This window comes from Carya illinoinensis, chromosome 4 (genome assembly GCF_018687715.1).
Source record: "Carya illinoinensis cultivar Pawnee chromosome 4, C.illinoinensisPawnee_v1, whole genome shotgun sequence".
Lineage (NCBI taxonomy): Eukaryota > Viridiplantae > Streptophyta > Magnoliopsida > Fagales > Juglandaceae > Carya > Carya illinoinensis.
The window spans coordinates 37,661,650-37,675,214 of NC_056755.1; the positions used below are offsets into that span (position 1 = coordinate 37,661,650).

Consider the following 13,565-nt stretch of genomic DNA (forward strand, 5'->3'; position numbering starts at 1 on the left):
AAATCTTTGTTGCAATCAATCCCAACCTACAGCATGAGAATTTTTAAACTTCCCAAGTCTATTATAAGATGTCTCAACCAGTTGTTGCAGTCCTTTTGGTAGGTCGAAAATACACTGGCTGAGTTGGCAGGCCCTTGGAAAACCAAAGAAAGAAGGGGGTCTGGGCTTTAGAGATTTTGAGTTCTTTAACCTTGCTTTGTTGGCCAAACAAGGGTGGAGGATCATCAAAAATCCATCCTCCCTTGTAGCTCAGATCCTAAAAGCTAAATACTTTCTGAATTCAGAGTTCTTCTCAGTCAAACCAAGAGCTAGTGATTCCTTTGTTTGGAGGAGCTTTCTCTCAGCAAGATCTGTTCTAAAGGAGGGACTTATGTGGAGACTAGGAGATGGAAAAAAAGTTAAGATTTGGCAGGATAGGTGGCTTCCATGCCCTTCCACCTACAAAGTGCAATCTCCTATTACCATCCTAACTGCTGATGCAATAATCTCTGAACTCATTAATCGAGACACAATGCAGTGGGATCTACCCCTCATTCAAGCTATTTTTTCAGAAACTAAGGCAAACTCAATCTGCAAGATGACCCTTAGCCCGTGTAGGAGCCAAGATGTACTGTCCTAGAGGTGCTCAAGCAATGGTAGATTCTCAGTGAGAAGTGCCTATCACTTACAAGGCTCCATCAAAGAAGACAGCAAGGGTCAATCCTCAAAACAACCGTGCTCTTCAAGCTTCTGGAACAGAATGTGGGGCATCCAAGCTCCTCAAGCCACCAAGGCCTTATTGTGGAGGGCTGCAAAGGAGTCCCTTGCTACGAATATGAACCTGCACAAGAGAAAGGTGGTGGAGTCTCCACTATGCCCAATCTGTCTCAGGTACCCTGAATCAGTCTCACATGCCCTCTGGACCTGTGCAGCAGCTCAAGATGTGTGGTTAAAAAGCTCAAGAAGGGTTCAGAAACTGGACATTCTAAATGGCTCCTTCAAAGCAATCCTAATGCCATTTTGGAGCCAACTGTCCAAGAGAGAACTCACAGAAGTTGCAATAACTGCAAAGGCAATTTGGCATAGGAGGAATACTTGGTTTTTTGAGAAAAAGTTTCAATCCCCTTCTCAGGTGTCAAAGCAGGTTCATGCTGAGATGGTAGCCATTGGTTCTCGGTTAGAAAGTGGGGGAAAATAGGTTAAGCACCAGGGGCACCTAGCTCTAAATGGTCTACTCCTCCACCAGCCTTCTTTAAAGCCAACTGGGATGCAGTCATTGATAACGACAGTTCTAAAGTTGGAATTGGTGTGATTGTCAGAGATTCGGAGGGCTTGGTTATTGCCTCTCTATGTTCTTCTATTACACTAAATCCTAATCCAATGCTTGGGGAAGCTGTAGCAGCTTTAAGAGCAACTATCTTGTGTGCTGAACTGGGATTAACTCAAATCATAATAGAAGGAGATGCTCTCAATGTGGTTCAGGCTGTTCAAAGTGAAGAAGAAAATTGGAACGCATTTGGAATGGTAATTAGAGATGTCAAGTCCTTATTGTCAAAGGTTCGGGAGTGGTCAATTCAACATACCCATAGGGAGTTCAATGTAATTGCCCATACTCTAGCAAAATATGCTCTGACTTGTTCAGACGATTGTATCCTTCTGGAGGACTACCCTCCATGTATCCAGCATTTACTCTAATAAAATGTATTTGATCCTTTCAAAAAGAAAAACAGAGAGTATCTATGCACTCTCGAGATTGGCCGGAACTTTTGTTCCCAAACACCTAATAAAAGTAAAAATTTACAATTTTTGTAAATGTCATTTTCCATTCCCCCCAATAACTAAACTTGTGACTGTTTCTTCTTCACCGATTTTTCTAGGAATTTTGTCTTTAGGTGTTGGTTGATGACTTAAAGATACAGTAAATGCACCATCTTGTATTTCCGTTGTTTTTTCCTTAGTCAAATTATAGAGTCAGATTTAATAAATTATAAAATTACGATTTTATCTAAGGAGAGTATAATTAATTAGGTTGTAACCCGAGCAACCCGTCCATGATTTTAGCTCAACCCAACCCTTATATATGATAGTATCAACCTGACCCGACCCAGATAATTTGGGACAATAACCATTTCCTATGCCAACACGGCCAAGGAAATTCAGTTCCAAAAAGTGTCAAAAGCAAAATGGGCCGTAATCATAAACGAGCCGTAGCATAAAGCCCATGTATATCCATTTCTAGGGCCTGTTGAGTGTGTCGAATATGCTACCATGCATCCACACCTGAAGAACTGATTTTTAAAGCAATGGGAATGGATCGGTGCCATTGGGCCGAAGGATGGTTGCACCATGCATCCCCACAACCAATGCAGAATCATAACATCTAATTATATAATATGATACAAAAAAATACAACTCTAGTTTTCGAGTTTTGGACATTATGCATTTTTGGATATGGAGTATCTAATTTTGCGAATAATGGTGAAATTATTTGAGTTTTAGACATTTCGATGTTTTATTGGTTTCGAAAATTGAGAGAAAAAAATTTTGAATAAAAATTTTACAAAACTAAAAATTTGTTTGAATTTAATGTTTTAATATAATTTTTATTTTTATATTTATAAAATTTGTATTGATTTTTATGTCTTGTTTTGAAATTTGTAAAAGTTGTATTGATTCTTATGTTTGTATAATGATTAAAAAATTATTAGATGAAAATTTTAAAAATTTGAAATTGAAAATTTTTAATTTTTTCTTTAGTAATTAAGGATATGAAAATTTTGAAATTGAAAATTATGTATTTTTTTGTAAAAAATATTTAAAGATATGAAAAAAATAAATACTTCAAAAAAAAAATTGAACTTGTCGGTCAGGATTACAGGCTGAGACATTGTTGAGTCACTCTATTATCGGTCTTGTGGTGTGATAGTCTTGGTGCCACTTATTTATCGGTCAACCCAATTTTACATTCTAGAACTAAACATATTCAACTTGATTTCCATTTTGTGAGAGATCGTGTGGCAGCCAAAACTCTTCAAGTTTCCTTCATCTATAGCAAATATCAAATTGTTGACATTCTCACCAAGTCACTCTATACATATCATTTCAATCTTTTACACTAAAGTCTCAAGGTTACTCTACTGCCGCTTGAATCGAGGGGGGCTATTAAGGCTACTACTTTGGAAGTAGTGAGTGGCTCGGCACCAAAAGTAGAGGTGGCAATATGTTACACGACCCGTTGACCCAACACGAACACGACACCATAATAGTGGGTTAGGGTTTAGTCTTAACGGGTTCAGATCAAAATGAGTTGACCCATTAAGACGCGATTGCTTAATGGGTTGATAACTGGTCAACCCGTTATGACACGTTATAACCCGTTATGACACGTTAAGAAAGTTAAAATTATAATTATACCCTTATACCTAAAAGTAAAATTGTTAGAATTTCAATATCGACATTTTTATTGTTTGGATTGTAATTTTGGACTTGTATTAGCTTTATAATTTTTATAAATATTGTGATTTTTAAATTTATATAAAATTATGTTAAATTTAATTAGGTCAAACTGATTAATTTCGGATATTTTTAACCTATTTAAATAAATTGTTTGAAACGGATCGTATTATGTCGCGTTAACCTATTTCATAATATTCATTAATAGTTTGACACGATACGACCCGTTAAATATTGTCAGGGTTTGAGATTTTGACACGATAAGTTTAACGGGTCGGGTTATGGTTGAGCTATATAATATAATATACATGCTTTAACACGACACGAATACGACCCGTTAACACAATTTGACACCCTTAACCAAAAAAAAAGAGGCAATGCACCGGATCTGTTATAAGTTCATAACAGAAATACACATGTGATTAAATGGAATAACGTGGAAATGTCTGGAAGCATATTTGTGTAACAACCTTGCTGAGTTGTACAGTGAGGATTTGATCTGAGATTTGCATTTTGTAGTGACTTGTATTATAAATACCCACAACAACATAGCACAAATGTATTGAGAAAATTTACAATAGAAATGAAAGACAGTGAGTGGGAAATTCTGTCAAGCACCTAAAGTGCTTTTACTTTTCTCTTTAATACATGACTGTGAACCCACTCCATCGTAGCATTATCTCCGAAAAGACAGGATCAGCAAAGCTACATAGGCGATAAAATGAATGCCCCAAACTACGTACAGGGATTAAAAGAAAAGAAAATAAAATGAAAATGACAAATTATTTGGAGATGGTGATCTTTCTTTCTGCAGGTACTGATAATTTATTGAGAGATTAGCTCAAGCAAAGTTTTGAAATCTTTGGAAGCAATCCCATCAGGTCCGGCAGCTTTCACTACAAGCTCTTTAAGACCTCTGATCTTCTCCCTCATACTCCTTCCATGTTGATCATGTCCCAGAACGAGCTCCAAGCTCTTGACCATTCCCTTCTTTGTAAACACCCACTACAAGAAATTTTGCATTTCCCCAAGGAGGTTATTCGTGGGGAAAAATCCATGTTTTGTGGCTAATGTTTTTTTCCCACAAATTCTACCCGTGGGTCTTTCGTGGCGTATAATTCGCCACAAATAGTTGTATTTGCCATGATGACTTTAATTGGTGGGGACTCTCTGTTTTTAACCACGACATATTCCATGTCAAAAGATTGTATTCTCGTGGGAAATATTGATGGTAATGGTACACAATTTGGTTGGTAAAAGGGATAATGCCATGACTGGAAACCGTGGCTAATGTGAAGAATTCCCATCATATGTTCTCGTGGTTAAAGGTATCACTGCCACCACACCAACTCGTGTGCAATGTAACAATATGCCACCATGGCAACTCCTGGGTAGAGCGGTTTCAACCACGAGGGTGACTCGTGGGTAAAGGAGCAAGCACCAACCAGCATGGAACAAGTCCCACCATAGCAACTTATGGGAATAGCTATTTTATTCCACCAGAGGAGATCATGGGTAAAGATGCTAAACACCACCATAGCATGCTTGTGGGTATAAGTATTAGCCACTACTCATTTGGTGAGAAATAATGTATAACTATTTTCCACTTGATCCCTTATCCATTACCCATGATAGTTTCGGTGGGAATTAGTTAACTGCCATGAGTAGGGCTTGTGGCTACTTAGTCGAATACCAGGCATAAACCGGATGGTTCCCCACAAATCTGAACCCGTAGGAACAATGTTTTTTCCATGAAGTGGCCCTGTAGGAGATGTGTATTAAATCAACCCTGCATGACTTTTTCCCCACAACCGAGTTCCATGTAAATCCCATTATTTACATGGAATGGTCCCTGTGTCATCTGCTGATCCAAACATTGTAGTCAACCTAATAGTGATTCCCACAATTATTCATGTTACCCATGATGATCGAGATAGGCAGCAAAATTAGAATAAACACTACTCACAACATACATATAACATAATTCCCATATATATATTGACAACATTCAGGCCTTAGTTCCCATATTCATTGATGGAAATGGAAATGATACATTAATGTCAACTGTAGTGGGAAGGAGAAGAGGGTCATCAGCATGATTACAACTACATACATTTACACAACCAGCTAACAATTCCTGTTCTACATGCATACACTTTCAGGTTCAACTTCCTCCAAATTAAAGTAATAAGATATTTTCATTTCCTTCATTTGTCAGATTATCGTGGTTGATCTCACCAGTTGAAATGCAACACCAGCTTATCCCTATTGCCTCTCCATGTCAGAAATTTCCCACTGTCTGCATGAAGAAGACCTGAAAATGGTGTATACATGATGTTATGATTCATCTCAAAGTCCAACTGACTACAATCTAACTTCAACAAACAATATATTTAATCCTCGTCTATCCACATATATTTATTAGTGTGATGATTGGTCATGTCCAATATTTCACCCAGGGATGTTTGAATGTAATCCCATGGTAGCTGAAAAATGTCTATATTTGCGGCCATGACATTAAGTTATCCAACAATTCAAAGCAGAAAATTGAAATATTGACAGCCAATACTTTAATTTGGAAACAATGGTCAGCTTATAGCACAGAGTGCCCAATTACCTTCTAACCAAACCTGGATACAATGAGCTACACCATCGTTATTTAAAGTTATTTAAGTACCCACCTGTTTTGTGTTGCTATAATTGACATCTTTATATTGATGATGCTTGTGTAATATGCCAAAACTGGACCTATTTAGTGAAAGTAATTTTCTTCTGCTAATAATTGATTATTACTTGTCAATCAATTCAAGTTATACTATGAAAATAACTTGAATTCTGAATTGCTTTCTAACTCAAAAGTTAGAATCTCTCATCTTTCCCTATTGATACTGTTAAAAGTTGAGTTATTTCTTTGTAATATCCCCTATGGTAATTTACAAGTGTGATCAATTCCAAATTAATGAGTAGATATGTACATTGAACATATCTCAATCTACAAAACTGTGTCAACACCTTTGCTTCAAGGAATACCATGTCCACATGTTTTGCCAATATGGTCATCTTATAACTCAAAACCCAAGTAATCAGCTTCATTTGGATCTGAAGCTGATTGCATAAATAGGAGGCAAGATGCCCAATGATGGCATTTCAGGTCCAGTAACTAAACTTTGCTACCAATCCTAACCAAACTCCTTGTACCATTAAGAGATCAGTTAATGCACGGTGAACTTATAAGCTCCCAACTCTCATCCCAACTAGGGAGTGTTGTACAGCTGAAATACTAAGGTTCTGGGCAGGATACCATCACAATCGATAATAACAAATTATTATCGATTTAGAACTGCATAACCACTTCTTCACTTTTGTTATATTTTGATCTAACTGTTTCATTTTAACTAAACAAGTTGCATTATACCCCAAATCTATTTCTATTAAACAGATTTAAAAAAAAGTTGTCAATAACTATCTACTCATTATTTCCAGCCAACTTGCATTGGTTAATCCAATAACTTCTCAAAAATTAGTCTGCTCCCACCTTTATCTTTTCCAGCTAATTACTCTTTCATCCCCTAAACAACAACCAAATCAGTTAAAGTTTTAAACAAACATGTGGTCTACCCTGATGATACAATAACAACATCATCACATAATTGTCTTATCAGCATAATCACATTGAATATACCAAAGAATATATGAGGTGGGTATTATTTACCGTCACAGTGTGTGGAACTAGTCCCTATCAGTTATTCTGTTCACAAGATCAGCATGGTTGCCTTTCTGATAAACCTCTGAAATGCCTTCTGTGCATGATTTAAACTGGTGCCATCACAGTTATATGCACCCTGCTCTAACACCAAAGAATGCAGATCCAATAAAATGCAATCTGAATTTTTCCCTGCATGACAAAAATATTGTGTATTATATTATGTACCTACTCAGGTAATAGGTTTATACACCAGCATTCCATTTATAACTACTTCTCAACTATAATTCAATTGGATACTCACTCAAAAGCTACAACAGATTTCCAAATCCTCTTTGACCACCAAACAGAAATTGCAACCACTTGACTGATATTATACCCGGTTATAATATTCCCAAAATAAAATCTGGCGCCACTTACATCCTACAACCCAAAACCCTTTTTCAAAAAAACATGACCTAATAACCTGCCCACCACTCCTAGTGCATCAATACTTTCCACTTTTTACCAGTTGCCATTTCCAATAGTGGGAACAAAAAACACAAAAAGTCCCATGACCTTCTTCAAAAAATTTTAATATTTAGTTGAGATGTTATGCATCTCGTTGAGTCTCTTCTTGAGACTCCCTACTTGACCCCAACTGTGATGACATGGCCATGATTTGTTTGTCATGCTCAGAAAACTGTTTGCGCAGCTCAGCCATATCACCCATAATTGCTTCTAGTTTACTCTTATACAAGTCTGCACATTCCTTGTTCCTTTCATTCTCTTCAGCCATACGTTTAAATGCCTTGTTATTTCTCAATAACGGGGAGGGCTCAGGTATGACTGAGTGCCCCAGGCCAATTGCATAGCCAGATTTGAACCCCAACACCTCCTTGAACACATCACCTGCAATCTCCTCAACATCCTCTTCAGTTTCTTTCTCATTCAACCTCTCTAGCATCAGATTCTGAAATGACAAAGAAATGCATTTCTCAGTTAACATAACAATAAGAAAAGTAACACCATTATGTAATTAAAAAATCAGTTACAGTGGAACTAACTCACATAGTTGTGTTCACTTGCTACATTGATCAATTTGCCCTTCTTATTTGACCAGTGTGTTTCTTTGTAAAATTCAATCATGTTCCTTGGCTCCTCACCCTTGAAATAAAATGATACTTAATTAACTCTCAACAACTTCAACTCAAAACTGTTAACACGCTATCCAAGATGTGACGTCTTACCCTCTCTTCCATCAGCCTAACAAAAGATTTTCTCCCACTTGTATGTCTAACCTTCTGCTTTTTCCTATTATTGCTATTCCTACGAGACTGCTCCTGAAAGAAAGTTCAATTTAAACATTGTTATTCTGCTACCCTTATGTACTCAATGGACTGAATGTATGACTATTATACACTCAGTGGTTTTGGAGCCAAAAACAGCAATATATGCTGTTGTCATAGCCAAAAACATTAATTCCCATTTGACATTCAGGATTAAACACTAGTGCCCAATTACCTTGAATTTGGGGCTGGCCCACATTTGACATAGCCACTCCCATACATGTGGCTCCACCCATTCCTTCCGACCAGCTAATGCCTCCTCATGCGAAGCAAATTTCTTGTAGTGCTTGTGTAATTCATAGTGGTAAGCGTTGTACCTATCAGCTAGTGTGTTGACTACAGCTTCGCGATGGTTGTCTCTACTCCAATCCAACACGAAATCAGCCTGCTTGGAAATATTGTATCATTAAACATCAAATTTGTCATTCTCAAATACAACCTTTTGAAATCATTAATATCAACCAATTGGCATATGGCAAATGACCCTTACTTTAACACGATTGATGAGCTCGTGCTTCTCCTTGTCATCTACCTCACGCCAACTTGCATGTCTCATATCCGCATGTACTCTTATAATCCAGCTCACCCGACTGGTGAATATTGTCGCATTTTCACATGATGGGCCTCTATGCCCATCCTTTATAATTAAAGGTATCTTACCAATCTTTCGTAACCTTTCAAATGTTGTACCCTTAGCTGGGCCGCGGCCTCGTTTTTTTATGGCTTGAACTGTAAGCACCAAGTTAATAAAGCTGTTAGTTAATGTAAAATAAAAAAATACCAAATTTGAATAGCTGAGAGTTTATGTACAGATACATATCCAGTTATTATATGACATGTAACAACCAAACCTGTGGTGTTATCCCCCTCATTTACTTCATGTTGATCAGTTTGGATGGACTCCTCAACCCCCCTGCTGGTACTGCTTCCAGTGAGGCATCAAGCCTTTGATCCTCCTCATCTCTTAAGCTCCTTGTCGGAGCCACCAATTCTGGATTATTCAACCCTTCTGTTGGTACTGCATGGGCTGAGGCATTAATAATGGGATTGACGTAATCTCTTAGTCTCCTTGTTGGAGGCACCAATTCTGGAGCTTCATCAGGTTGGCTTGATGCTATGAGTGGACGTCCATGTCTAAGTCTTCCCCTCCGGCCTCTTTTTACAGATGTCACCATTACTGCCTACTATGTATATTCCCATATTAGTGATACAGCAATCACTTTGTTTATATTTATCCAGGTTTTCATAACAATTTCAGTCACCACCATATTCATGATTGTAACTTTTTCCTAACTTCATCTACTCCTAATACCCCACCATTAATTGTTCCAAGTATGTAAGGATGTTTGAATGTGCCTGGAAACATGCTGCAGTTCCTCATAGACGTACAAAATACAATGCACCTAAGTGCCTACCAGTTTTTTTCTTGCTAAATGAATAAAACTGTTAGGGAATTGAAAGATATTGTCTGCAACAAAGGGAAATACTTTCCCACCAACTTTCCCTAACAAATATCTATCATCTATTCTGGATAATTTTGATAATGGACTATGAGGAATTTCCCTCATAGTCCAGAAATGTTTACTCATCAGTGGTTCCATCTTATCACTTTAAACATAGTTAACACATTGCAGTCAAAGGAATATCAACCCTGGGTCAACATTAAACATGTTGACCCAGTGCTAATCACTATCCTCCAAGTGAAATAGCAGGAAGTTACAACTCCACATCATTGAATTTCTGTATTAATGTCTCCTTTTAAGTTGTTTGCAGCAAAAAAGAACTTAAGCTTTTTTGCCAACATACATTTTCTGGACTTCACTATTATGCTTCAACAAATATTACGCTCTTTAAATGGACTGATTTCTCAACACCTCACCACTTGTTCTGCTGCTACTGTGCTTTCCTCACTATTCTTACCAACATGCTTCATAGTTGTATCCCCCTCACCACTAGGACAACAACCACAACAACCCATGTCCATTTTTTTCATATATGTTCTCAAATATGAACCCTTATATGCAAACCCATGTATCTATTCTTTTGGGCTCAATATCGATCCTGGTTCCTACCAAATATGACAAGTCTGGACTGAAACACACCACTTTCATGTATTCTGTTCAAGGGGATATGCTGACTTTTAACTTCAATATCAGATCATTATGAACATTATATGTCCCACAGAAAAACCATCACATATGTATGACTTTGTATAAAGGTGAAAGTAAAGATGTGCCAGCAGATGGGTTAAAGAAGGGTTTACCTTATCTTGCCTCTGTTGGTTAGTTTGGCAACGAAGTGGTGAGCTGTGTGGTGACTTTGGAAAGGTGAGCTTTCCTTCACCTGCTATGTGAGTGATAGAATCCTGTGAGGGACTTGCAGATGACTATAACCCAACTCCACCAGGGATTATTTCCTCATCCTTCTGGAACCAGAGCTACTTGTCTCACAATCACTCTTCCCTTTGGTAGCCACACGCAAATGATGTGTACATGGCTATACCTTTTGTCACTTCATGCTCAGAGACTGGCGCGAGGTCAGTCCTGCAGTCCAAAGTTAAAATCCCGCCAGTGGAAATTTGGGATTTCCTTTCCCACGTACGGTGTTCCTCGGCCATTTAACTATTTTACATCCAAGCTGTATCTCATATTATAATATATAACTGATGTATTTTAATAGGGCTGGCCCAGCAATAAGTGATTGGCATTAAACTGTAGTGGTCACGGATATACTTTGTTCAAATTTAACCTGCCAATGTATGCTACACATGTATAGGGCTGCTTGAGAACATGCTATATGGCAACTAAATAATAAACATTTTAACCTAGAATTATTATATCCTACTGTAATTTCGTGAATAACCTTCTCACATTGACACATTTGTGTCTGAATATTTAACATACACATTTGTGTCCGAATATTTAAACACGTTTGCACCACATACTAGAACCTTTAATCAGTCCAGAAATACCCCTAAGAAAGATCGTGCCTATTGTACACATTGCAAAATTTCTGGTCACACATTTGAAACCTGCTTTAAAGCTGGAAATGCAGAGAACCCTATTTGTTCTCACTGTAATTTGTCTGGTCACACCATGGAGAGGTGCTACAAATTGCATGGTTACCCACCGGGTCATAAGTTCTTCACCAAAAGCACCAATTCCGCTGCTCTTGCTACACAAACTACCTTGTCACATGCTTCTGACCTGGATAAGACTAGTGATGGAAGAGTGGGTTTAACTCAAGCCCAGTATCAGCAACTACTAGCTCTGCTTCAGCCAAGGGATTCTTTCGCTACTGCTCAACCTCCTTCACACCCAATTCAGTCCAATCTTGCATCTGCCAATCTGCCCAACCCACAACCCAACCTCTCTGGTATTTCTCTTTGCCTCTCTACATGCACACACGTTCCATTTCACACCACAAATATTCCCTGGATCATTGACACAGGTGCAACAGACCACATGGTCTGCTGTACCTCCCTACTCACTACTATCACTGCTCATGTTAATTATTCTGTTAAAATGCCAAATGGCACTGAGGCCTCTGTCACTCACATTGGCTCTGTCCAACTCACTCCATCAATTTGTCTCCATGACATTTTCTGCATACCATCTTTTCAATTTAATTTAATTTCTGCAAAAAAACTGGCCACTGCTCTCACTTGTTGTCTAGTTTTCTTGTCTGATTGTTGCCTTATTCAGGACCTTTTATCTTGGACAACGATTGGGAAGGGTGAAGTACGGAGTGGCCTTTATCACTTCTTGAGCACTGAGGTGTCTCCCTCCACTTTAACCAATAAACTTTCAACCTTGTCCACTGCTCCATTCACTGGTTCAACTTCTATTTTACCCAATACAGATGTTTCTGACCTATGGCATTGTCGCCTAGGCCATCCTTCTTTTCCATGTATTAATCTAATTACAGATCCTATTGTAAAGAAAGATGTTTCATCTATTAATACAAAACCTTGTTGCATTTGTCCATTGGCTAAACTCCATCGATTGCCGTTTCCTCACAGCCAACATAAGACATCTAAACCTTTTGAAATGATACACTGTGACCTATGGGGGCCTTGCTCAACCATTGCATATGATGGTTTCAAATTTTTTCTAACCATAATTGATGACTACACAAGAAGTACTTGGTTGTATCTTCTCCACAATAAATCTGAAACCAGAAACTGCATTACTTCCTTTTCTAACTTAGTTGAAAATCAATTTAACCACAAAATCAAAGTTTTACGAAGTGACAATGGAAGTGAATTTCAAATGACAGATTTTTTTAACACTAAAGGCATCATACATCAAAGAAGTTGTGTGGCCACCCCACAACAAAATGGTATTGTGGAATGAAAACACCAACACTTACTTAATGTCGCTCGAGCATTGAAAATACAAGCGGGTCTTCCTCTTGAATATTGGAGTGATTGTGTTTTGACAGCCACTTACTTAATCAATCGAACCCCCACTCCCCTTCTTCAAAACAAAACCCCTTATGAACTTTTATTCAATTCCAAACCAGTGTATGCACACATGAAAATTTTTGGTTCACTTTGTTTTGCAACCACACTTCCTCATGGGAGAAAAAAATTTGAACCCCGAGGTCGCATGTGTATCTTTCTTGGCTATCCCTTTGGCATCAAGGGATATAAACTTCTTGACCTTCACACCAACTCAACCTTCATATCTCGGGATGTTGTCTTCCATGAGACAATATTTCCCTTTCACTCTCTTCCTTCCAATTCTTCCCCATCCTCACAAAATGACCTAGTTTTTACTAAACCGCTTCCAGACCTCCTTGACTTTCCCCAAACAGCCCCTCAAATTTCTCCTTTACCCTCCCAAAATAATTCTGGACAGCTCACTTTGTCCCTAGACAACACGTCATCTCACATTTCTCCCTCTTCTTCTTCCACACACCCTTCTCCACCTTCCTCCTCTCAACTCCCCCTCCGCAGGTCATCTCGAGTAAGGAAAGCCCCTCAATACCTTCAACAATTTCACTGTCAACAGGCATCACTCCCTGCTTCCCCACCATTGCTGTCCAAGCTTAAAGACACTGTTTAAGGTAACAATTATTCCCTCTCTCACTATCTCACT

At 38.2% G+C, this 13,565-nt stretch overlaps 1 protein-coding gene across 1 annotated transcript; it reads left to right on the forward strand.

Moving 5' to 3' along the window:
• The first annotated feature begins 739 nt into the window (after positions 1-739).
• On the forward strand, positions 740-1,674 carry LOC122306483. Its single transcript, XM_043118914.1, has 2 exons — positions 740-1,155; positions 1,269-1,674. The coding sequence occupies exons 1-2, from the start codon at positions 740-742 to the stop codon at positions 1,672-1,674; spliced, it is 822 nt and encodes a 273-aa protein (XP_042974848.1).
• The last annotated feature ends 11,891 nt before the right edge of the window (positions 1,675-13,565 follow it).